The sequence below is a fragment of the Eublepharis macularius genome, chromosome 18 (genome assembly GCF_028583425.1).
Source record: "Eublepharis macularius isolate TG4126 chromosome 18, MPM_Emac_v1.0, whole genome shotgun sequence".
Taxonomy (NCBI): domain Eukaryota; kingdom Metazoa; phylum Chordata; class Lepidosauria; order Squamata; family Eublepharidae; genus Eublepharis; species Eublepharis macularius.
The window spans coordinates 5556856-5583965 of NC_072807.1; the positions used below are offsets into that span (position 1 = coordinate 5556856).

The 27110-nt window shown below is 45.9% G+C and overlaps 1 protein-coding gene across 1 annotated transcript in view; it reads right to left on the bottom strand.

The window, feature by feature from the left end:
• The window catches only part of ADGRL3 (adhesion G protein-coupled receptor L3), a 673348-nt gene that overhangs the window by 470552 nt on the left and 175686 nt on the right, over window positions 1-27110 (bottom strand). Inside the window, exon 3 of the mRNA XM_055002453.1 lies at window positions 15564-15673. Within this exon, the coding sequence (XP_054858428.1) occupies window positions 15564-15673 (110 nt within the window). The remainder of the gene's footprint in view (window positions 1-15563; window positions 15674-27110) is intronic.

Consider the following 27110-nt stretch of genomic DNA (forward strand, 5'->3'; position numbering starts at 1 on the left):
TAGGTTTACTGCTTCAGTGATTACTGGGTCAAAGACAGACACCTCTATTTTATGGGAAAGATGCATATACCTTGAACAATGAGAGGATATTTTCACATGACATCAAAACAGCCCACAAGATATCTTTGTGGTGATTTGTGACCCATAAGAGAACTTTCCTTAGAATAAAAATGAGACCTAAACTATCCACAACCTATCATCTCTCTCCAGGGCAGCTGGTTTCCTAGGGCACAAAATCAGTCCAGAAACACTCAACATCTTTCGCAATGCAAGGAAATAAAGGAAACAGGATTAAATGGCTCATCACTTTCCTGCTGGAGCTGTCACTTCCAAAATAACATCCATTCATTCTCCTATGGCCTGAACATCCACCACAGCCATATTGGTTTTCAGGAATGGAAATTTTTCAAAAATGAGGCAAGAAGTCAGGAAGTTGAAGGGGGAAGGAAAAAGAGAGTCTAATTCCTTCCAGGCACTTGAAAAGCATTCACATTTACAATAATAGATTCTGGTTGAAGAATTAGGCAACCTTCCCAACAGAGATCGCCACTGGTTAGAGAAGCAATATTGAGCTAAAGAGACTAATAATTTCAGGTTACACAGAGCTCAGAGTCAATTAATCTATCAGTGTTTATTATGATCATTGACCAGCGTAACTTAGAATCAAACAATTTGGTTACTATCAATTGTTAAAAACAATCACAAACAAGTTGAACCAGAGAAAATAAATTACCTATAAATGAATTAAAACAGGTAGGTAAATCAACATATTAAGTAAACATTTTTAAAATTGTGCCCAGTAATTTGTATCCTCCAATGCTGGCTTGAAGTAAGTTAGCCACTAGTCCCTACTCCCTCGGGTGTTCTGTTGCACTTTGCAAATAGCTGCAATTTTTTTTGCAGTTGTTGTTGTTAGCTGTTCTTCCTTGTCCATCAGCAGCATTTCCACCTGGAGCTCAGAGGCAGAAAATGCACTTTGCATAAGGAGGCTCTGGGTTCAGTTTGGTATCTCTATGATGGACCAGAGGTCGATTGGCCATTAAAGCTCCTGGTCAGAGAAGCAGCCTTGGAGGTGACAGTCTGGGGTCACTGTGGCTCTGAACAAAGTGAGACCTGCACGAGGTAGGAGGCACCCTGCAGCCTTCACCATGTGCAAGGCAGGTGAAAGTTGCCGCCACCACCACCACCCAGTGGCCCCAGCACACGTGAGGCAAGCTGAAGCTGCCTCCACCACGAGCTGGCTGCCCACACTTTGTGTGAGGTGGGCGGCCTGCTCTTTCTCCCTCCCTATCCCTTCTGTCGAAAAGCAGGGCCAGGGGTGCCACATCTGCTCCCCCCCAATCCACCCATGATCTCCAGTGGGATGAACCACAAGTCGCAGAGCAATCCCTTCCACCAAGCAGATACAGTTCCCCTCTCCTCTGACAGAAAGACCTTCCCCTTGCTGAGACCTGTGAGGGCCACTGACAACTGGAGCATTGCCCTGGACCATCAACGGCCTAACTCAGTCTAAGCTACCTTTCTAAGGCTCTTCTTCTGCATACACGGAGCCCTATGAATTGACCAAAGCTCAGCCCCTGCCCCCTAATTCTATCCCTGCAATCCAATCAAAGTGCTTCAGGAAAAAAAATGTATTACTTGGTTTGTAGTCACATTTCATTTCTTTTTTAGCTTCAGAGCATTTGTCACCAAGAGTGTAAAGAGCTTTGCCTGTTGCTATAAAAACGGAAGAGAGTGACATGTTTATTTCCTACAATCTGACATTCGTCTATTTAAATACACAGCACTGGGGGAAAGATTTTTTTAAAAGTGAATTTTAAAGGGGCTTGAAGGAATGCCATCTATTTACAGCTCTCCAATTTAGTAACAAACATCACAGACTGATTTCCTGTCATTTCAATTCCCATTCTTGTTTGAAAGTACATGGAGGTGCACTAGAATACTTAAGCGCGCGATGGACTCCGTGGATCCATATCCCACTAGCGGAACCAGTTTCCTCTGGGGGTAGGAGGCTTCCTGATACAAGAGACGGAGCTTCTGGCTTCAGGGGAAGGTTCCGATCACCCGAAGAAAGTGCCTCCACTAGTGGAACCAATTTTGAGGATCCACCCTCTTGTTCTGAAATTCCACAGGGGTTTGACAACAGGTGTGAAACAACAACAATAACAACAACATTCGATTTAGATACCGCTCTTCAGGACAACTTAATGCACACTCAGAGCAGTTTACAAAGTAACTGTTATTATTATCCCCACAACAATAGTCACCCTGTGCGATGGGTGGAGCTAAGAGTGCTCTGAGAAGCTGTGACTGACCCAAGGTCACCCAGCTGGCTTTAAGCGGAGGAGTGGGGAAGCAATCTCGGCTCTCCAGATTAGAGTCCTGCTGCTCTTAACCACTACACCAAACTGGCTTCAATACAAGGATAATAATACTTAGCACTTGCATAGTTCTATTTAATGTTTGCAACCCTTCATGTAAGTAGAGCCCAGAAGGATCTATCTAATCCAGCATCTTCTTTCCCACATACAGATGCTTTGTGGAAGACTACAAGCCTTAACACAACAGCTGTCACCTGTCTCAAAACTCTTCCCTCAAGCAACTGTTGTTCATTGCCTCCAAGCCTAAAGGTTCCATGTAGCTATCAAAGCTAATCAATTTATTGTCTATGAATTTATCTCCTTTTAATGCAGTCTATACCACTGGCCATTACCGTATCTTCTAGCAGCTTAAAGGTAAAGGTAGATCCCTGTGCAAGCACTGAGTCATTACTGACCCATGGGGGGATGTCACATCACGACGTTTTCTTGGCAGACTTTTTACGGGGTGGTTTGCCATTGCCTTCCCCAGTCATCTACACTTTACCCCCAGGAACCTGGGTACTCATTTCACCGACCTCGGAAGGACGGAAGGCTGAGTCAACCTTGAGCCAGCTATCTGAACCCGGCTTCCACCAGGATACAACTCAGGTTGTGAGCTGAGCTTGGGCTGCAGTACTGCAGCTTACCACTCTGCGCCACACATTATCAGGGCTAAACACTGTGTAATTTGGGCATGTACATATTACAGAAAGGAGGTTAAGAGAGAAGGAGAATTCCATAAGCCCCCGTCCCTGCAGTGCTGTCACCTTCAGCCTTTCCAAATCTGGGATCCACCTTTAACTCCAGGCGGCAGCCACTGAATTTAAACCATGAGGCAAAAAGTCAAATGAGATCACAGCCACATGATGAGGAAAAAGAGAAAACAGAGTGGCACTTACCTGTAACTGCTGTTCATTGATGTCTTCCGTGCAAGGACACATGAGACTGCACATGTGCAGGCCTGCCGAAAGGCGAGGTTTTACAGCTTTATATCCACGAGGGGGTGTCTGTCTTCCCAGAGCGCCTGCGCAGTGTATTTCCCACTGAAACCGAGCGAATCTGGGAGACGACACCCCCTCACACTCAGTTCCACCTGAGCCGCCAACCCTTTAAAACAAGAGCATCAGCGGGGCAGGAGGAAGGGTGTGTGTGCCTGCACAGAAGACATCAATGAACAGCAGTTACAGGTAAGTGCAACTCTGTTTTCACTGTCCATCTTCCACTGCAGTCCCACATGGGAGATTAACAAGCCACTTATCAGGAGGTGAGTATGCTCTTCACTTGAACACAGCCTGGAGCACTGCTTGGCCAACTACTGCCTCCCTATGTTCGCATACATCAAGCACGTAATGTTTCGCAAAAGTATTGGTGGACGACAAGGTCGCTGCTTTACAGATGTCAGCCAGAGGTACACCACCCATCAATGCTATGGATGATGCCTGCGACCTTGTAGAATGTGCCCGAAGCTCCAAAGGACATGGTAAGTTGGCTGTGGCATAACAATGCTGAATAGTCCTCACTACCCGCTTCGATATAGTCTGTGGGTTGGCTCTCTTGCCTCTGTTATGGCCAGCATAATAGATTAACAGTTGTTTATCCACCCTGAAGGATTCTGTACGCTTCAGATAAAACAAAATGGCCCTGCGCACATCTAAGGTATGGAGAGCCTGGTCTGCTGTCAATGTGGGGGATGGAAAAAAGACTGGGAGTATTATGTCCTGTGATGTATAAAAATCTGATATCACCTTGGATCTAAAGTCTGGTCCTATTCTGAGAATCACTTTCTCAGAGTGAACCTTAAGGAAAGGAGAATCTAACCATAAGGCAGAAATTTCCCCCACCCGCCATTACATCCCCCCATGGATGTAATGGCTATAAGAAAGGCTACCTTCCAGGTGAGAAACCTGGGGTAACATGTTGCCAAAGGTTCAAAAGGTTTGGTCATCAAACGAGACAAAATGAGGTGTAATGACCATTGAGGAACAATCTTAGGTACAAGAGGGAAGAGATTCTTTAAACCCTTCAGGAATAGTTTAAAGGAGTGGTGTGAGAATACTGTTTTCCTATCTATCAGAGGGTGGAAAGCAGAAATAGCTACTAGATACACTTTCACTGAGGTGTATCTCAGTGAGACCTTCCTGTTTCAGATGAAGCATGAATTCTAATATCTCAGACAATGAGCAATCTGATGGGTCCAAAGATCTAGATCTAGCCCATCGGGAAAACCTGTCCCACTTATATGCATAAGACTTTCTGGTAGAATCTCTTTGCATTCAGAATCACTTCTGATACCCTATCCGAGAATCTACCTATGGCTGAATCAACCATGCAGTTAATTTCAGTCTTTGTAAATCATGATGTAGAGCCCCCTGGTAATGCAGTGAGTCTGGATGTGTAGGTAGACGGTGAAGAATTCCCTTGGACAGTTGCATCAGGTGGTGAAATCATGGCTGTCTCAGCCAATAGGAGGTTACTACTATGATCCAGGACCTGTCCATCTGGATTTTGTTGACCATGCATGGTATAAGAGGAATTGGTGGGAATGCATGGAACCAACGACCCTTCCAAGGAATTTGAAATGCATTTCCCAATGCACCCCGTCCTACACCTCCTCTGGAGCAAAACAGGGGGACTTTCCTGTTTTTCCTTATAGCAAATAGATCTACTCCCGGAATACCCCACTTCTGGAATACTGGTTCTATATATGACTGTCTTATGGACCACTCCTGGATGTTTGCGTTCAGTCTGCTTAAGGTGTCTGCAGTGACACTGGATGTTCCCGGGATATAGATGGCTTGTAGACTTATATCGTGGTCTAGAGCCCATTTCCATGTGGCAATAGCTTCTCTGAAAAGTCTCTTTGAGGCTGTGCCTCCCTGTTTGTTCAGTAGTACATCGCTGAACAATTGTCCGTTAGAATTTGTATATGTCTTCCCTGTACCACATCTGCAAATGAGGTAAGTTCGTAATGAATAGCTTGAAGTTCTATGTAAATTCTTTTCTTGTCTTAATCATTTACCGTAGATATGAAGTTGACCACAGTGGGCCCCTCCACTCGGAAGTCGATGCATTGGTGGTGATAGAAAGATCCACTTTCTTGGACCCAAACCCCATAGCGGTAAGCAAATTGGTGTCTGATGCCCACCAAGTGAGCAATTTAATTATACCCCTCAGGATTGTGCATTTTTTCTGTAAAAAATGTACCATTAGGCAAAAAACTAAAAGAAACTAAAGTTGTAACCGTCTCATGTACCATAGGGGTCACCATAGTAGTCGCTGCTAGAGGTGTACGTTTGGGTATCCGATTCAGGTTAAAAACCTGAATCAGGCCCGATTCGGAAAGATTTGGTATTTCCGAAGCAATTTGGATAGCTTCGGAAATATTCGGAATAGCCGGTGGCAGCAATTTGCTGGCTGTTTGCATTTGCAAACAGCCAGTAAATTTCATCAGGAAGCTAAAGCTTCCCACCGTTTCTTGGAAGAGGGGAGGGGGAGAGAAGGAGTGAGTGACTCAGTACCTCATCCTCAACCCTCCCATCTAGCAAAAAAGGTGGGAATCTTTGCTTTGCTGGCTGTTTGCAATGCAATGCAATGCAATGCAAGCAGCCAGCAAAGCAAAGATTCCCGCCTGATTTACAGTTTGGGGGGTGAGGAGGGGTGAGTGACTAACTAGGAGTACAAGGGGGAGGAGGGAGGGGGATCAGGGAAGGGAGGGGGAGTTAGGAGTGTCCAATCCCACTGCTGCTTTCTCCTCCAGGAGATGCAGCAGGGGATTTAAATTAGAGGCTGGCCTTTGGGCCAGCTTCCATTGTGTTCCTGCTGGCCTAGAGAAAGACTGTGAGAGAGAGCCTGTTTCTCACTGTCTCTGTGCTGGCCTGCCCTGGACTTCTGCTATGCCAGTGTGAGGATAATCTGACTGACTTAGCGCTGGACTTCAGAAGACTGGTAGGAGAGATTTTCTATTTAGGGGTGAGGTGGGGAGAAAGGGAAGAGAATTTAATTTGAAGCTTTTTACTTTTAATTACTTTGTTTTTTTGTGGGGGTGGATCCGTGTGTGTGTGTGTGTGTGTGTGTGTGTGTGTGTGTTTGTTTGTGGTGGCCTTTTTTTTGCTTTGAGTGGTTGCTGGCTGGGGCATTTGTTTTTTGTTTTGGGTTTATAGTTTAGTTGTGGCTTTTATTTTCCAGTGGGCCTGGGCCTTAACGCTTTAAAGGGTTAGGGCTTGATTTTTTCCATTTGTTGGGGGAGAGTTAGTATTTGGATTACTGTCCTGCTTCCATTCTGTTCCTGGCCTAGAGAGACTCTCGCTGCTGCTGCTGCTGCGGTTTGCAGAGGCTCTCGTCTCCAGTTTGGCTGCAGCCTGCCACTGAGAAGGAGAGGACTTCACCCGGGGGATTCCTGCCTGCCTGCCTGCCCATCGCTGGACTGCAGGACTGGTGAGAGAGTCAGTGACTCACGGGGTTTTCTGGGGGGGGGGGGGCGGTTTGCTTGTCTGGGTGGGGGGAAGGGAATTTAAAGTTACAGTTGGGTCTTATTGTTGCCGGGGAATTGTTACAGTTAGTGCTGTTAGTTTAGCTGTGTTTGGTTCTACTTTGGGTTTCTCAGATTAAATAGTGTTTTTCGAAGGTAGGCTGGTTGTAGGCCACTAGGCCTTCACTGAATATTTGCCCTCTGAACTAAATTGATTGGGAACCAAGGGCAGTTTCCCCAGTAAATAGGCTTCAGTAGGAAAAGAATTAGTTAGAGTTAGGGTCTGTTCAAATTATATATATATATATACATTCATAAAAATAGGCTGCCCATTAGTTCTCCCCTGACTAGGGTTTCACTGCCCAGCCACCCCTGGGGCCAGGCAGGGCACATTAGAATCATAGAATCATAGAAGAGTTGGAAGGGGCCACACAGACCGTCTAGTCCAACATTAGCTGTAAAAGGGCTTTCCTTTGTATTGGGGTTTAGTGCCAGCTAGATTCCTGAGGAGGGATTAAGCTGTTTGGTAGGTTTAGGTTCCCAAAAATAAATAGGGTTGTTTAAAAAGATATTTTACTGACCATCTCCAGTAGTGAATAGAGCTACAAGAGACATAGATTTAGAAATAGGTAGATAGGTTTTGAAATCAAATTGTAAATTTTTGGTTCTTTTTAAAAACTTAACAATAGGTAGTTAGTGTAGGTTCAAGGAGGGGAAAGAATGGCTGATAGGAAAGCTGAGAGGGGCCACGGGGGAAAGGCTAGAGGTAAGTCTAGAGGGGTGGAAGGGAGGGGGAGTGCTGCAGCTATCCCCCCATCTAAGTGGAGGAGGCCCTCCCCTGCGCTGCTGCTGTTCACCAGCCTGGCTTCTGGTGACAGAAAGAGTGTTTGGAAGGTCCTCTTTCCTGAGGCAGCTGCTGGAGGGCCACCCCCAACCCAGGTGTCTGAGACAGGGGCTGGCATTGGGCGGGGGCCTGCTGCTGAGGTGCCCCCTCCTCCAGCAGTTGAGATACAGCTGGTGGAGGAGGGGCAGCATGAGTTGTCTCCTGGGATGGACATGGAACACATGACTTTTCCTGTGTTTCCGCTCACCCCAGGGACCCGGAAGACATTGGAGGAACTGCAGGAGAAACCCCCTGCTGGGCAGTCCTCCCCTCTTTTCTCTGAGGCCAGCAGCAGGCCTCTCATGGCTGTGCAAGAGAAGAAGGTGCTGGAGGGAGAGGAAAAGACTGGTGGAAGAGCCCACATCTCAGCCCCTTCATCCTCAGCCATCTCCAACTGTCCAGCTGAGAGTGGGACACAGTGTGTCTGGCCCGAGCACCTCACAGGAGGTGTCTGCTGGGGCCCACATAAGTGCCTCCCCTGTGTGGCATGGGGCCCCCATTACCTCTGATATCTGGAGTCACTTCCAGAGAATGGAAGACCCCCGGTTTGCCCAGTGCCGGCATTGCAGGCAACAGATCAGTTGTGGTAGGGATGTGAACCATCTCTCCACATCTGGAATGTGGAACCACCTGAAGAGGCAACACCAGGCAGTGCTTCTTCAGGGGAAGAGTTCAAGTGGCTCCACATGGTTGCCAGCTAGCCAGAAGGAGGCAGGCTCCTCTGGTGCTCTCCCCCCACGGGTTCCCGTAGGGCAGAGACGCCAAGCCTCTCTGCAGGAAATGCTTGGTGCGTTGGGCCCTAGTGTGCCCAGAGAGAGGATCCAGAAGGCGACCCGGTGCATGATGTGCCACCTCATCAATATGATAGCAGTAGATGGTAAGCCTTTCTCCGTAGTAGAAGACTTCGGCTTCAGTGGGCTGCTCCATGATGCTTTTGCCTGGTACACTATCCCTGCTCGCACAACAGGGTTGCCAGGGACCACGTGAAGGCACAGTTGTCCCGCTTTGCTGGGATAACTGTACACCTCATGTCCAACATCTGGACCTGCCCAAGTGTGCAGCATGTGTACCTCTCGCTTACTACACACCGGTGGCAAGCCAAAGACCTTCAGGGTGGGAATGAGGTGTCCAGAGTTAGGCAGGGAAGGATGGGAGACCACCGGGTCAGCTACTGCAAGGCCTTGCTCCATGCCAAGGTTCTCGACATGTCGAACATGGTGGAGAACATTGCTGAAACTTTGAGGAGGGAGTTGGATGGCTGGACAGGCGAAGGCACCGTCACCATGGGATGCATGGTGATGGATGGTGGCCAGAACATGAGGGCAGCGGCGGGGCAGGTGAGCCATGAGAGCACTTACTGTGTGGCCCACAAACTTAACCTAGTGGTGAAAGCTGCGCTTGGGGTGGGGTCCTCCCCGGACTCATGACTTCCAGTATCTCCTGCAGAAATGTTGGCGGCTCATGAGTCACTTCTCATGCAGTGTGAAATCCACTCATGAACTGCGCCATATCCCTGACAGTGGAGGTCCTAAAGTCCTTCAAGGACTTCACTGTGGCAGTGTCGTCTGACATGGCGACCCTGGTCTGATCATCCCTCTGGTGCACACGCTCCAGAGTTCATTGGCCTCCTTTGTGGACCAGGACGCACCACGTGCAGACAGTGTTCCAGCGGTGCGCGTACGCGTGAGAAGGTTGCAGCAGGGCATAGCTGCCAGGCTAACACCTCTCACGTAGGAGTCATACATGTTGGCAACCATGTGCAACCCGCACATTAAGTGCACTTTCCCTGAGCAGGACGGGAACCTCACCCAAGCCAGAGACTCCCTCTGTGCGCAGGTGAGGCTCAGGCAGGCCAAGAGGGGACGCTTGTCATCAGAGGGGACGGGCGGGGGACCCAGCGCTGCGGGTCCCTCTTGCTCCCCTTCTGAGCAGGCTCCCCCTGCGGCCACCACCAGAATGTCCATGGAGATGCTCCGGCGGCCCCTCAGCCCCTCTGGGATCGTGAGTCGTATGAGAGAGGATTCAGCGGAGGCAGTGGTCAGGGATTACTTTGCAGAGCCCTGTGAGTTGCTATCCACTGATTCGCTGAGCTACTGGGCCAAGAAGGAGGCAGTCTGGCCGGACCTCTCCCTTGAAGCACAGCGGCTTTCTCATGCCCTCTGACGAGCATGAAGAGAAAGCACGTCTTTTCCTATGCGGGCGACATTGTCAGCCCACATCACTCTCGCCTTCTCCCATGGAGAGTTGATCAGTTGGTCTTCCTGAAGGTCAACTCTCGGCTCTTCGATTTCTCAGGAGTGGACTTCCAGAGTGAATGAGGTGAGCCCACCTTGTGGCCTGCATCCTCTGCGAGTCTAGGTCCTGGGGAATCGCGCTCTTCCCTACATTAAACTTGTAGAAGTAGATAAAAACGGCCAGCAGAAGGAGGGTGGGACTCAGTGGCAGAAGGAATGCACCCTGCAATTTTCTCCCCCCCGCAACCAGCAATTAAAAAACATGCCCCCCAAAGCAATTAAATAACATGCCCCCCCAATTAAATAACATGCCCCCCAAAGCAATTAAATAACATGGCCCCCCAAAGTGCTATCTCCCTGAAACTTGGGGTAGGAGCAGGTCCCCTGAACATTGGGTCCAAGGCACCGAGAAAGCTCCTTTGTTTTTCCCCATAGGGAATAGTGGCAAGTGGAGGAGGATAGGGGCACCTTCTTTGGAAGGCTATAAAATGCCCCCCCCAAACAAGGTTCTCCCTGAAGGGAGGAGAGGTAGAAGCAGGTGCCCCATAAATTGGGTGCATTTTGCTTGCAAAATGCCACCCCAAGCGACCTAGAAAGCTACCTTGTTTTTCCCCATAGGGAATAATGGAGAGTGGAGGAGGATGGGGCATAACATGCCCCCCCTGAAGTCCAATCGTTCTGAAACTTGGGGGGTCATTAGAGGAGAGTTAGGAGAAGGTCCCCACCAAGTTTGGTTTGCTTCGTAAAGAAAATGCTCCCCCCAGGCTCCCGGAAAGCCAGGAGCATGTTCCCCATTGAAAACAATGTCCGAATCTTTAAGAAGCAAACCCGAATCTTTCCAAATTCTGAAGCGGCTTGCCTCTTCGGAACTCCCTTTATTCCGGATGTTTTTCCCAATTTGGGTATTCCAAATCAGGAAATCCGAATCACCCTGGCTCTGCACACCCCTAGTCGCTGCCACGAGGCCTAACAGAATCTGGATGGCTCTAGCCGATTGAAACCTGTAGACATTAAATCGTTTGACCATGGTCTTAATACATACAGCTCTTTCTACAGGTAGGAAAGCCCTATTGACAGAGCTATCAAAGATGGCTCCAATGAACTGGACCCTCTTTGAGGGTATTAGGGCAGACTTCTTGAAGTTTATGAGAAGCCCCAGTTTTTGACAGGTCCGGATGATAAGAGTAATGTGTTCTTGTAAGGCCTCCTTTGAAGGAGCCAATACCAACCAATTGTCCAAATAAGGATATATGGAGCATCCTAGGGTATGTGTTACTATTACAGGCATACACTTGGTGAACACCCTAAGTGCCGTGGCCAGACCAAATGGAAGTACCTGGTATTGGTAAGTATTACCCCTGCAGGTGAACTGTAGATATTTCCTATGGGAAGGATGGATCGCTATATGAAAATAAGCGTCCTTAAGGTCTATAACTGCAAACCAGGAGTTATTAGGAATCAGTTAAAGGACTATATTCAAAGTTACCATCCTGAATTTCTTTACCAAAATAAATTTGTTTAGGCCCCTGAGATTGAGTATAGGCGTAACACCCCGTCTTTCTTTTGAATGAAGAACATCCTAGAGTAAAAACTCCATAGGGGTTCTGAAGGGACCAATAAATGTATAGCTCCTTTCTGGAGTTGAACCTGTAATTCTGATTGTAGGTTACCAGCCTAGTCACTGTCAGTATAAGCAGGAAGAGACAGAGACGGGAAACACTTAAACTCAATTTTATAGCCAAATTAGATAACTTTTAGGACCCATATATCAGACTTAACTGTCTGCCAAGCAGATAGATAGGAAGCCAATCTATCCCCAAACACAACCACCTGTTCTGAAGCTAGTCAGAATTGCTTCGCCTGTTGGAAGGCATCCTTTGCAGGGGTATTGGTATGCCCCTGTCTCGATTTCTGATCAGGTCTCCGCCTCTGATATTGGCCCCGGTAAGGAGAACTCTGCCTAGGTTGAGGATACTGATAGGGCTGGAAGTGATATGCCCTGCTCCTGTAAGACTGTTGCTGTTGATGACGATACTGTGGCCTCTGGCTGGAAGGTTGCTTAGGAGGGAGAATCCCATATGAATGCGCTGTCTGCCTGTCCTTGTGCTTTTGTGACCAATATTCATCTGTCTTGGTAGAAAATAAAGTTGGCCCTTCAAATGGCAGGTCTTCAATCCTGTTGCGTGTCTCTATTGGTAAGACAGTAGACCGCAGCCATGCATATCACTGAAGCACAATTGAGGATGCTAATGCTCTAGAAGATGAGTCTACAGAGTTGTGTCCTGTATTTATCTGCTGTTTTGATAGCTTTAGCGCCTCTTTTTGTATGACCTTGGCAAGCATTTTTTGATCCTCTGGAAGACGATCTATGAAAGCTGTCATACGATTCCAAAGGAATATCTGATAAGCGCCCATGATTGCCATGTAATTGGCAATCATTATGTTAAGGGCCGAGGACGTATAAATCTTTCTACCCAATATATCCAATTTCTTTCCTTCTTTATCCGAAGGAGCTGAGTATGTACCCTGTCTGGCTCTCACTTGCATTTCCTCCGTCACCAGGGATAATGGAGGAGGGTGCGTAAAAAGAAAAGCACGAACATCTTCTCTGGTCTTGTAATAATTCTCCACCTTCTTAGATGTTGAGGCAACAGAGGAAGATTTTTCACAAAGAGAAGAAATAATGTTGGCAAATCCTTCTATGATGGGAAAAGCCACATTGGCAGGGCTAGAATACAGATATTGGAGAATTTTATCTTTTGGTTTTGGTTCAGTGGCAGTAATCTCTATTTCCAGAGATTTGGCCACACGTAACAGTTGCTCAGTATAGAGCCTGTAGTCCTCCGTTGGGGAGATTGTCCCCTTGTCTACCATGATGTCGTCGGGAGAGGGTTCAGATGGCCTATTTGAGCTTCTCTCAGGGGAGTATAGCTCCTGTTCTGGTTCGGACAGAGATGACCTGGACATCTGGGAAGGCTGGTAGATGCCACTGACTCCATCCTATAGGGTTCGCCTAAATCCAAACCATAATGAGATGGCTGAGAGTGTTGGAACCAGTTGTGACATGAACGTACACAGCAAGGCTGGGACTTACGCTCAATAAGCTCTCCTTCCTCCTCAGATTGGGGTGAGGGAGAATGTGAATGAAATGAAGGAGTACGTGGTCGCTCTAACTGTCATAACTCTGGGGTTGGAGCCCTTTCTCTGACATGTCTGTGTTTCTCTTTCTGCAGGCGGTACTTCTTGGCTTTAGCCTTTTGCCATGATGCTCCAACGAAGGTACAGGTAAGTTGGAATTATCGGCACCAACGTTTCTTTGGCCGATTGTTTTGGATCCGAACAGTCGGGTTCGCTCGGAGCCAAGTGTTTCTTGCGAGGCTTGTCAGCAGGGCCAGATCGAGGGGGGGCAGGAGGGGTAGTCTGCCCCCGGTGCTGCCAAAGAGGGGGCACTGTGCACAGCTGCCAGCCACCGGGAGCACGCGGGCAGCAGCGCGGGCGGCTGAGCGGCTGCCCGCACCATTTGCCTGCCCAGCAGGACAGGGAGTGAGCGGCAAGCTGGCTGCCTCCTCAGCCGGGCAGGCGAATGGCACAGAGGGCTGGGAGGCAGCCCGCGCCACTCGCCTGCCCCGCTGAGGGGGTGGACGGCTCGCCGCACACTCCCTGTCCTTCGTAGCGCCATCACGCAACGCCGGGAGCGCGTGCATGCTGCGTGCACGCGCGTGCTGCATGCACGCACAAGGGTGGCCAGACTTGGGTTGTCCTGGGCGCCGGGCAACCTAGATCCAGCCCTGCTGAGTGCCGTATAGGTTCTGACAGACTCGGAGAAGCCTTGGGATGGCTCCAATCTTGAGATGCCTTGATTAGGTTCCAAGACTCTGGAGTCAATTGTTGGGTGCAAGATAGAGTCAGCACCGAATCCGAGGAGGGGATGGTTGGATCCGAGGATTGCCGATCTTGGTCGGCAGATTGCATGACTGATGTCGGAGTTGGGTGGTCCGACAATGTATCAATAGAGGAGGTAGTTGCCACCTCCATGCTGGGACCAGCCAAAGCCAACATTGCCTGCTCCCATAGAAGGGCCTTGAGCCTTCTGGCCCTTTCTGCCCGTGCCTTTGGGGTAAAGTCTTGGCAATATTTGCAGGCTGCAACCTTGTGCCCTTCTCCTAAACAGGTGAGACACTTGGAATGCCCATCAGTGCTGGTCATCTTAGTTGAGCACGATGTGCAACGTTTAAATAAGGCTTTATCAGCCATGATCAGCACTCAGATTCACCAGAGATGATCTACGCAAGCGGACAGACCACGGATCGCTATAAAGAACCTCTTCAACCAACAGTGAAAGAGGAACTGAGGCTGAGGGGACGTCATCTCCCAGAGTCACTCGGTTTCAGCGGGAAACTGGGAAAACAGACGCCCCCCTAGTGGATTTAAAGCTGTAAAACCTCACCATTTGGCAGGCCTGTGCATGCACAGTCCCATGTGGGACTACATTAGAAGACGGACAATGAACTAGAGTTATGACTAGAGATGGGCACGATCCACATTACGGTAAAAAAACCCCACGATAATGGCGATCACGTGAATGGGACCCAGCGGATTGTGCTCGGGCACGGCCAACGATCCAGCGGTCAGGAGGGGGGCTTGATCGGGGCTTGATCGGGGCGATCGTGCTCAGATCGGGAAGCCAGACACTCAGGCGCCAGCAATCTATCCCCCTGGCAGGGGAATGCCTGAGCTGTGTTTGCCCTCCTTCTGTCGCCCTGGAAACCCGAATGGAAGCCCAGCTTGCCTTGATCAGCAGGGCTTCCTTCCAACCACGGAGCAGCAAAGCAGTCACCAGCTGGGAGAAGACACCCAAGGGAGGGAGGGGGAAGGGGGTGTTCTGTAGCCATGGGCACTCCAATCTCATCCCTGCAAACCCTGATAGGCAGCTCTGACGGCCAAACACATACAGCCAAACACAAAAACAGATGCCGCTGGCATCAGCCACTGTTCCTGTATCGCTGGAAACAGCGGGGCGCCCCTCCGCTTTGGCCTCCACGATCCACGGGTCGGAAACGGGAGATGACCGGTGTGGATTGTTAATTTGGAATCGTCGCCAGCACTGATCCACAATCAGCTTGATTGGTATTTTTTTGGGGATCGTGCCCACCTCTAGTTATGACCTCATCACAGTCACCAGGACTCTGAACAGCAGACGATCAGAGCCAGGGACACAACCCAAGCACCATAAGGTGTACCACAGTGATAAAAATGTCAAAGAGTCAGAGTCATGTAAGAATCTGCTCCATCACTACTGATCTATTGGGTTCTTTTGGGGCTCACAACTTAGGTGGTGTTGCTTCATAACCTGCCATGGAGTCCTAAGGGTTAAAGACGACTGTCCTAGAGAGTTCCCAGCTAAAGCTGGATTCAAAAAAAGGATTTCCCAGTTGACTTCTCCCATTTTTTATCCACACACAAACGCTATTACACCACATCATCTTTCAAATAGTTACATGAAACCCAAGCATTCTTTCAAGCACCTGTTCTTGTTATATGGTACACGGGAAAGCTCCACGGTGTGTGTGTGTGTGTGTGTGTAGGAAGGTGAAAAGAGCAGAGAGTAAGATACGTACTGTAAGGGACACATTCATACTGCACTTCTAGGTACTTGTACGTTCCTGGACAAGGGTCAGGAAAGACGTCTGGGCCGGCAACCACCGCACACTGTGTCCGGTTGCTGCACCTGAAAGTCAAAGGAAAAGAAGCTGAGTCAAAATGGAAATATCAGGGAGGGGAAGAGCAAGACTGTGGATTCAAGTTCAAATAAGCATTTCAAGGGAATGTCTTCAATCTTCAGAGCTATGCACCCATATTTGAAGGCTAAAATCCGCCTGCAAAGGCATCAATAAGCCAGAAGTTTAGGCCAACAAGCAAAGAAATTAGCAAACCAAGTCTTCAGCTGTCAGCACTGTGACCTTCCCTTACATCCCACTTTTTAAAAACAGTTTGATGTTTAAAGAGACTTGTATTGTTGAAGGCTTTAAAGAGACTATCTTTCTCCTTAACCAACCAGTGTATCATATAAGCCAAACACATTTTCAAATGAAAACAGCCTCAGTTAACATGTGATACTTTGCATTACGAGGATGTCCAGCAAAACTGGAAACCAGAAAACAATTGTATATTGACGTATTTCCTAATTTATTCTAAGTTGGTCAGTTATATAAAAGTAACTAGTTGTTTAGGTAAATAACTGGAAAAACAGACTGTATAATTTGGAAATATTGGTATAAAGGTAACATGTGTGTTGAAAAGTAAAGTACCATCACAAGGTAAAGAGATGTAGAAGAGATATGAGAATTCCCTTCTGTACAAGATAAGGACTAGAAATACGTTAACATTTTTTATAGTAACCCATATCTATATTAAAGTGTATGGTAAGTAGTTGCATCGAGAAATAAGTAGTGATTTTGCCAATAATTGTAATTGTTAAAAAGGAAAAGATATTAAGGAACAACAATGGAATACTGAGGTCTTTCTTCTTCTTCTTCTTCTTCTTCTTCTTCTTAATATTAAATAGTAAGCAGGAATAGGCTCAAATTATGTGTGTGTATAGCTTGAAAATATATACAACTTCAATAATTAATAACTATTAATTTTTATCTTAATATTGGTAAAACTTTTGGTTTTGGATTCTGTATTTCTGTAATCTTTGTAGCACAAAGTTATATATTTGTTTTAATTTTCCTCCCCCTTTACCTTTTTCTTATGTACCCCCTCTGTTAAATTTAAAAATTAAAAAAAAATTAAAAGGCTGTCCAGCAAAAGTAATCATCAAGTTCCCTACTGATGATGACAATAGTATAATTGCATAATTACTTGAACATTCCTTGGTCATGATTTATGGCACCATGTGTTTTGGCATTGAGGGAATATTCTGATCTCTGGTTTGCACATGAACACACACTGTGAATTTAACTACGATCTAGGACAGAATGGTAGTCCCTTGTTATTATCTTTGATGAGTGAGGGCTCCTCAGTCTATGCAGAATTGATTTATAACTGGAGCTTCACTTTTCCAGTGACCCATATACAGCCTGCCTGGGCTGAAAAGAATTTTTTCAATATTGATATAGTTATTATTTCATGTGTGTGTTAATATAATTCTGAAAAAGGCCCTCAGGACCAAACACATTGGGTCTTTTGGTTAATATACACGTGTAACCATGATTGTGATGATCTATTATTAGACATCCAACTTCATTTTGTTACTGTATACTATGATCTGATTTTTAATGGTCTCTTTTATATATATCATTTTTAATCCTAAAATTGTGTGCATTGTGTAATAAATAGTTGTACCTTTTTCTATTTTTCTGTTGCTCAACCTTTTGGTTTCTGACTTGAATCTCAGGTTGGGTTTTTTCACCATTTTTTCTCTTTTGTAACTTATAGCATCCTAGTCTTTATAAGAACAAACTTGAAAGCCATTGGAGGCCGCATGACAGGGAAGTCTGACGGGACAATGCAAAACCAGACCTGCCTGAAACATTTTGTAGCCCTGATTTCTCTCCTCCAAATAATCCCAAGGTCACAAATTAGTCCTGGCTGTATCTGTCATGTCTGTGCCCCATCCATGCCATTATTTTCATGCTGAACCAGTGATGCTGTTCTGAATCAATGTTTCATGCTGTAACTTGATGCCATATTACCAGTTCTGGCATTGATAATATGGCATCAAGTTACAGCATGAAACATTGGTTCAAAACAGCATCACTGGTTCAGCATGAAAACAATGGCATGGATGGGGCACAGACATGACAGTATCCCAAATGGACTCATAGAGTGGAAAATATTTCATGTATACCTGAGGCTAAATGGTGTCTGACTTAATGAGGATTAAATTTTATCCTGAACATTAAAATTAATTAATTAAAGAGAGCCCTTAGCTAAAAAAAAAACTTTTGATTTTACAGAATGACTCATCACACCCAATACAGAATGACTTATAACAACCAAATGAAAGAGTTCATTTTTTCTGATGAAAGGTATAGGTCATACCATAGCCATCATCGGTAAAGAACTGAGAGAACACTGTTTCCAAAAGAGTTATGAAGTGTTTTAATCACCAGAAAGGCTGCACTAATCTGGCAACTTGAAATTCAAATGTGGATTTTGCCATTTCTTCAAATCCAGACACACCAACCCAGTTCTAGTTCTACACAATCTGATAAAAAAATATCAGCAGCTGGATGCTCAGGCTTTTACAGAAGTTAATTTAGCTGGCTAAAGAACAAGGATGTAGGCAGCATCTTCTTGAGAAAGCATCACACTTGCAGTTCCTAAAAGAAAGAAGAATTCTATAGTTTCTGCAGATTTTTATATGCCTGATGTGGGATTTTTTTTTTAAAAATGTGAAAATAAAATAAAAGGCAATTCCCTAATAAATTAATTAGGTGCCACCCTGAAATGAACAAAATCAACAGCTGCCCGCACACTCACATTGTCTGTGGTGGGGTCCCACTTGTCAGAGTCTGTTATTCTAGAGAAATGCAACCTGAGTAACGCCATACTTATTTCTGTAGTTGTTTAGTCTTCCCCTCTCTCTAGGCCTGTGAGATGCCAGGAGCCGTTTCCATGGGAGAGGATACCGCATCTTATCTGTTCTCTACTCAGCCAACCTTGGCTGGCCAGCATTCCCACCAAGAAGTTTCCTGCTCTGTGAACTCTGGGGGGAGGCTGGGCTCTGAGGGTTTGATGTGTAACAACTTTCGTTTTGTATCTCATTCCTAACAAAGCTTTGCTCAGCCAGGATCTGCTTGGTCCTGGAATGTGGACACCTGGGCCTGAATGCTGTCTTTCTAATAAAGCCTTTTGAAATCAAAAGACCTTGTCTTCTTGCAGAAGGGAGGAAGGCAGACTCTAGCCAACTGGAATGCCATAGTCTGACACCACTCTCATACCTTTCTGCAAACTCTGCAAAACTGTATTATTCCAGAGGGCTTTCTTACACAGCTGATAGGGCTGTGGTGTAAGGAAACAGTTTAGAGAGATGTTGCCATCCTCTCTGTTGCTGTAAGTATACTCTTACTGAATAGTTCCACACTGGTGGTGGAGAGTGCCCCCAAGTCATAGCTGACTTATTGTGACCCCCTGGTAGAGTTTTCATGGCAAGAGACTAACAGAGGTGGTTTGCCATTGCCTGCCTCTGCAACGTCTTCCCTGGATGTCTTTCATCGACCTACTAACCAAGGCTGACCCTGCTTAGCTTCTGAGATCTGACACAATCAGGCTCACCTGGACTATCCAGGTCAGGGCAGTTCCACACTGTCTGATGTTTTGTTTTAGCATTGGTTTTTTTGTTTGTTTGTCCTGTTTTTCTTCAACCCTGTCTTGGATTGCTGTTGGTTTTTCGAATTTCTGCTAATCTTACCTTATTATATTGAATACCCTAGCCAATGCCCATATTGACTTATACTATGTTATCTGCCTTAAGTCTCAGTGAAAAAGGAAGACTATAAATAACATAAATAAAAATAAATGAAAACAAATTTATATTGTGGCTGCTTTTAAGCAAGGCTCTTATGGTACTAACTGGCAGGCTATCAAAATGGATTTTGTATGTATCTACAAAAAGAGTCTAGTAGCACCTTTAAGACTAACCAACTTTATTGTAGCATAAGCTTTCGAGAATCACAGTTCTCTTCATCAGATGCATGGAGGGCAAGAAGAAACTGGTCAGATATATAGGTGGAGAGGGGAGGGCGGAGTAGATGCAAACAGTAGCTTCTGATATGGAGATCTGTTTGCTTCTGTTAAGGAAGTCGGTTACTTCTGATAATGAGATAACCATTCATAATAGAGACTATGAACGGTTATCTTATTATCAGAAGTAACCGACTTCCTTAACAGAAGCAAACTGATCTCCATATCAGAAGCTACTGTTTGCATCTACTCCTCCCTCCCCTCTCCACCTATATATCTAACCAGTTTCTTCTTGCCCTCCATGCATCTGATGAAGAGAACTGTGATTCTCGAAAGCTTATGCTACAATAAAGTTGGTTAGTCTTAAAGGTGCTACTGGACTCTCTTTGATTTTGCTACTACAGACTAACACGGCTAACTCCTCTGCATGTATGTATCTACCACATTTTTAGGCCAGAGTTCAGAATGGCAGGCAACTTCTCCCTTCCGCATTTTGACTCTATTTGCAGGAGGAATCATAGGATTTTAAGGGACTTCCAGGGTCATCTAGTCCAACCCCCTGCAGGAAATTCACAAATACCTCCCCCCCACACCCCCAGTGACCCCTGCTCCATGCCGAGAAGATGGCAAACCAACTCCAGGATCCCTAGCCAAACTGGCCAGGGGAACATTGCTTCCTGACCCCAAAGTGGCGAACGGCAATACCCTGGATGTGTAAGAAGAGGCCATGAGAACCAAGCACAGACATGGCTCAGTGGCAGAAACCTGCTTCACGAGTAGAAGGTCTCGTGTTCCATCCTTAGCTTCTCCAGTTAAAAAGATTAGGTAGAAGATGACATGAGAGACTTCCACCTGAGCCCGTGTCACTCAGAGTAGACCCCGTGAGACCAAGGGTCTGAATTAACACAAAGGAGTTTCATGTAGTCACTGCGTTTTTTAAAAATGTATTTTGTTTTTATTATGAAACTTATGAGTTTACAAGCTTAGCCAAGTAATGAATTGTGCGATAGCATTTCACAGTAAACAGTTCATTCATACTGCTTTTATTATTCTCAGTTTTGCAAAGTTAATAAGCCAGTTTGCAAACAAAAAAAATCTGTTGGTGAATTTATAGTTCACAATAAAAGAGAATTAACTTCCGTGGTTTTATGAACATAACCTTACATCACACTAAAAAGCTGTGAGAGGAGGGTATTATCATTTTTTTTAAAAAAATCACTTTTTCCCGGTATTCAGTGGCTTCAAACAAACAGCCTCATTGCAAGGGGACAATGACCCTGAGCCCCAAAAGAGGATGACTGCATGCACAACTGATGCAAAGAAAGCTATAAAAGGTATATTGTGCACAGAAGATACTCTGAACCCACACATTTTAATCAGGATATCTAACACATGTTGGTCTCTCATATGATTAGCCTATGGTATTTTGAGCATTTAGTACAACATTTGCACATTCACACTGCATAACTGGGATTATGGCCTGGGATTTCTGGCAAGAATTTCAGGGATCTTCCTATATCTGGCACATCAGTCTCTAATATGGTATGGAGTTGCACAGATCTTCTTTGCACTTGGTAAAAGGATCAGAATCTCCGACAGCTAGAGTCTGCCTTCCTCCCTTCTGCAAGAAGACAAGGTCTTTTGATTTCAAAAGGTTTTATTAGAAAGACAGCATTCAGGCCCAGGTGTCCACATTCCAGGACCAAGCAGATCCTGGCTGAGCAAAGCTTTGTTAGGAATGAGATACAAAACGAAAGTTGTTACACATCAAACCCTCAGAGCTCAGCCTCCCCCCAGAGTTCACAGAGCAGGAAACTTCTTGGTGGGAACACTGGCTAGCCAAGGTCGACTGAGAAGAGAACAGATAAGATGTAGTATCCTCTCCCATGGAATCGGCTCCTGGCATCCCACGGGGCCTAGAGAGAGGGGAAGACTAAACAACTACAGAAATAAGTATGGCGTTACTCAGGTTGCATTTCTCTAGGATAACAGACTCTGACAGCTTTTTACCATATTTGCACTTCCTTTAGAACAGAGGCATGTCTTGGTCTTCCCCATCTCAAATCAGATGCATAAACATTAATTTTTTTTAATGTATGGATCCTAAATGTGTTGTTTTTGGTCCAACTGGCCTGTTATGTTGACACATGGATGGGTGGTGGTGGTGAAGGTAAGGTACTTAAATTGGACATACAAGGAGCAATAGCATACTCTTGCTTTCCTCCACCCTGGTCCTTCTGGACTTAAGAGGAGGGCAACTCCTCAGAATCCTGCTTCTTACATCATGATTTGAGTCCAGTGACAAAATAAACACCAACAAGATGTCCCAGGTATAAGCTTTCAAGTCTCAAAGCTCCCTTTGCCAACATGACAAAGCATATGACAAAGGGAGCTTTGACTCTCGAAAGCTTATACCTGGGACATCTTGTTGGTCTTTAAGGTGTCATTGGACTCAACTCTTGGTGTTTCACTGCAGACCAATGGAGCTATCCACAAAATATCCTCCTTCTTACATTTCCTCTTTGGGCTGACAGAAGCAAAACCTCATACGGGTGAGATTCATGAATACTGTGTATTTGTATGATGGTTGATTCATTTGCATTTTAATACCATAATTTGGTTTCCCGGGCGACTGATGGTGCTTTCATAGCCTCCCAAGAAACTATAGTTTGGAAGATCTACTGCAGCATACTGTATAAGTAGCTGGGATGTGAATCAGCACTCTGCTGGGATGTGAATCAGCACTCTGCTGGTCCACTACTGTCATGAGCTCAGTAGGTGGCCTTTGGTAAGCCATGCCTCTCACCCCAGCTCCCCAGCTGTATTGCAGGGATAATAATAACACTGATTTTGTTCACCATTCTGAGTGGGGCACTAATTAGTCTAGAACAATGGTATATAAGCACAGTTGTTGTTGTTATATAAGATTTAAGTCCATCAGCACCTTCTACTTTTGCAGATGTAGTCTAGGGTTGAAAACTCCAGGTTGGGAAATTCCTGGAGATTTGGGAGAGGAGTCTCAAGAAGGCAGGATCTGAGGAGGGGAGAGCCCTCTGGTGTGCGCCTCCCAAAAAATTTGGTAAGTCCAAATCATTTTTTTACCAAATCTGAGAAAAAAATTCAGAATTCCCTGTATTCTGAGTTGATTCTCTAATTTGTTTCAAATATTAAGGAAAAAATCAGTAATATCCAGCCATTATTTCCCATAGGGAAATCACTCTGGGGGCCATTTGGTGGGTTGGGAGGGTCATTTTTCAACCAAACTTCACCTAATTTAGAGGGAACCTACTCCTGACTGTCTTTTAAATACCTTCAAGTTTCATGAAGATTGGACCCCGAGGACCAGTTTTATGTGTCCCCAAAGAAGGTACACCCCACTCTTCATTATTCCCAAAGGGGAAAATATTTGGGGGCTATCTGGGGGCCTGGGGATTCTACACATGTAGAGGTGGCATTTTTCAAGCAAACTCCACCAAATTTGCAGGGAACCTGTCTGTCCTCTAAAGAATCCCCAAGTTTTAGGAAAATTGGTCCCCAGGGTCCAATTCTAGGATCCCCTGAACAAGGTGCCCCCAGACACCCCATTGTTTCCTATGAGAAAAAAATCAAAGCTGATTCCCATTGCAGAAACACACTGGAGCAAGGCTGCCATGGCCAGGGCATACTTCTAAATGCAAGCTGAGGCAGGGAAAGCCCAACAGAAGCAAACTGAAGCAAGGGAATGGAATCCCTCCCCCCCAGAACCAAAGTGAAGCAAGGGGCCCACCATTACACCAGAGAATCATGTCAATTCCACCCAAACCAAACTGAAGCAGTGGAATCCCCGGATTATCTGAATTGCCCCAAATTTGGTATTTTAATCCAAAATCTGAACCAAACTGCACACTTCTAGATAGTCCTCATTGGTGTATAATGCCTTAGAGTCCACCGTCCAAAGAGGCCATTTTTCTCCAAGGAAGCTGATTTCTATAATCTGGAGGTCAGTTGTAATGCTGGGAATCTCTAAGCTTCACATGGAGGTTGGCACACTAATGTGGTCTAATGACTCAATAACAAGAGAAAAAGCCACAGAGGAGTCATTTAGAGCGACTGTCTCCAGGTGTCGCAATCATACCAAGGATGTAGCACTCTTCTCCCCCCTGCCAACCCAGTCATGGTTTCTGTTGACACTTATTATAGCTGCTATCATCTGTGGCAGCAACAAGCTTGTAATTAGCACTTAGTGTTAGAAAGTGATGTCTGCCTCTGAGGGGAAAAAAGAGTTACCTGATGAAATTTTAACCATGCTTCCAGTTCTGATTCCTGATACAACAGACGGAGCTGATCGATACCTCCCCACTCAGGTAACCTAACCTGTTCTGAGGAGACACTTTTATTAATACCCAGTGAGGCAATATTATTTAACAATCTACCACAGAAACAGAAAATAAAGAGCTGTTACTTGGAGATGAAAATAAAGAGCTAAGTTTGGTGTAGTGGTTAAGAGTGTGGGACTCTAATCTGGAGATCCGGGTTTGATTCCCCACTCCTCCACTTGAAGCCAGCTGGGTGACCTTGGGCTAGTCATGGCTCTCTGGAGTTCTCTCAGCCCCACCCACCTCACAGGGTGTTTTGTTGTGGGGCTAATAATAACATAATTTGTAAACCACTCTGAGTGGGCATTAAGTTGTCCTGAAGGGTGGTATATAAATCGAATGTTGTTGTTGTTGTTAAAATAGTCGAGTCCAGTAGCACCTCTAAGACTAACCAATTTTATTGTAGAATAAGCTTTCGAGAACCACAGCTCTCTTCGTCAGATGCATCGTCAGATGCACCTGATGAAGAGAGCTGTGGTTCTCGAAAGCTTATCCTACTATATAAAAGGCTAATTGTGTTCCAGACAACTCACTGCCTACCCTGGTGCACCTCTAGAGGGTGCTGTCTTGGAGGGAAGCACAGACAAAGCAGCCCATCTCTTTAGAATGTGCACCATGGTGGGAAGGCCAGGCAGGGATCAGGCACGGAGTAGGTGGCAATGCCCACCCGCTGCTTTCACCCAGCTGGGATCAGGAGCAGAGTAAGTGGCAATGCCCGTCTCCCAAAATCATCCGGCTGGGATCAGGTGCAGAACAGGTGGTAAAGCCCGCCCCCGCCTCACCGTAGTTGGGATCAGGCACAGAGCAAGAGGCAATGTCCAACCTCTCTTCACCTGGCTAGGATCAGGAGCAGTGCAGGTGGCAATGCCTGACCTCCTTTCACTCCGCCAGAATCAAGCATGGAGCAGGTTGCAATGCCTATCCCCCTTCACCCAGCAGGGATCAGGAGTGGAGCAGTCGGCAATGCCTGCCCCCCGCTTCCCCTGGCCAGAATCAGGTGCATAGCAGTCGGCAATGCCTGCCCCCTTCATCTTGTTGGGATCAGTAGCAGAGCAGGTGGCAATGCCTGCCCCCCTGCCTTCACCCAGCTGGGATCAGGAGTGGAGAAGGAGCCAATACCCGCCCGCCCGCCCCTTTCTAGAGCCCATTGTATTTTTCCCCACTATGGGCTTTGTGCTACAATAAGGTTGGTTAGTCTTAAAGGTGCTACTGGATTCTTTACTATTTTGCAACTACAGACTAACACAGCTAACTTCTCTGGATCTATGACCATGGAAAGCACCGCATTCAGCTGAATGGAGAGGAAATCCATCAACTTCAAGAAGAAACTAGCACAGATACGAACAGACAATTTATTTTTTAAGTAACTCATGATCCCAAACAGGGTGTCTTTTATTACCAGCAGCCCTGACATGTTTAGTAGACAGGAACTAGATGGAATCAACACAAAACGGCACTCTTATTTTTTCCAGTGTTCCTTTCTGGTTTAATTTGTTCCTGCTACTTCATCATATACATTTACTACCTTGTCCCATCCCACCAGAAAATAAATAAACCAGAAGCAAAGGCTTGAGGTAATTAGGGGACATATATTTTTTCCGTACTGAGGATAGTGTCCCTTGTGCTGCTTTTGTGACTGGCACAGGGTACAGATACTTTATTCTTAGAGGCAGACATTCCTCTCGGCAAGGAAGCCACAGCTAGTAAGAACAGAAAGAAGTGGCCACTGGGGTCTGATTCAAGATACAGCTGCCCTGAGCCTGCATGAGGGGAGAGGCAGTTTGGTGTGGTAGTTAAGAGCAGCAGGACTCTAATCTGGAGAGCCGGGTTTGGTTCCCCACTTCTCGCTTGAAGCCAGTCGGGCAACCTTGGGACAGTCTCAGCTCTCTCAGAGCTGTCTCAGCCCCACCTACCTCAAAGGGTGATTGTTGTGGGGATAATAATGACATACCTTGTGAACTGCTGTGAGTGTGTGTTAAGTTGTCCTGAAGGTTGGTGTATAAACTGAATATTATTATTATTATAAACATAAACAGCAAACATCAGACATGTTCATATTTGCCACACATGAGCCTTATAGACCTGTTGAAATCGCATAATGCCAAGAGCAGCTGTTCAACGGACGAGCAAAAAACAGGCACAGGTTTTGCATAACGTATGCACAGCTAAATGTGCAGAATTCAGTTTCCAAACTCAAGGTCCAAAAAACCAGGAAGCTGGGCTGGCGGGCGGGCGAGGGGGGCTTCTTTCAAGAAGAATGTAAAATAACCCAACAATCTGCTGTTAAAATCATAGCCAACTGATTATTTTAATGAGCTGGATTTATATGTTGGTGAACAGAGCTTTAAATATTCTTCAGCTTCATCAATGAAAAGCAATCCAACCCCAAAGCTGTAGGCAGCCAGAGATATAATTAAAAGCTGTCAGTAAACCAACAGCATTCAGCATGTGGCAGGTCTTTCCTATGGAAGTGCGTCACAGTTCAGATAATTACTTCACAGCATCAGCCAGAAAGCCATTAGCTCCATAATCCAAAAGATCAGGAAGTACAACAAATAAGGGAGCTTTCCTGATGTAGAAAACAGCAGATAATCTGGATTTTCATCTCTGATTAGATCTTGAGCCTTTGCTTTTGTGAAAACGTGACAGTTCTCTTTAAGGAAGACCTTGTTTTGGAGCATTAATAAAGCATTAGATTTGCTTCATGCACCACATCTGTGGAAGCAAATGGAAGGAATGAACTAAAATTTCATTTCTCTGTTTAATATGCCATTGCAAATTCATGTTAGGATTTTAAAGGAGTATTTTCCATTGATCCAGCTATGTTCCTGGAGGGTATTTGCTTTTTCTTTAATGTAAATTTGGAAGTATTGACCAGGAAAAATAAGTATCTTGCCGATTTATTCATAACAACAGTATTTCGCTGAAAGTATCCAACCAGACAGACTTATTGTTCAAGCTCTTCACAGCCTTGGCCCAGCATACCTATGGGACCGCCTCCCTCCCTCTGTTCCTCTACAGCAGCTTCGCTCATCTGGACAGGTCTCTTGCAGGTGCCACCATGCACATAGGCAAAATCAACAGCAGCCCGTACATGGGCTTTCTCTGTGGTAGCCCCTA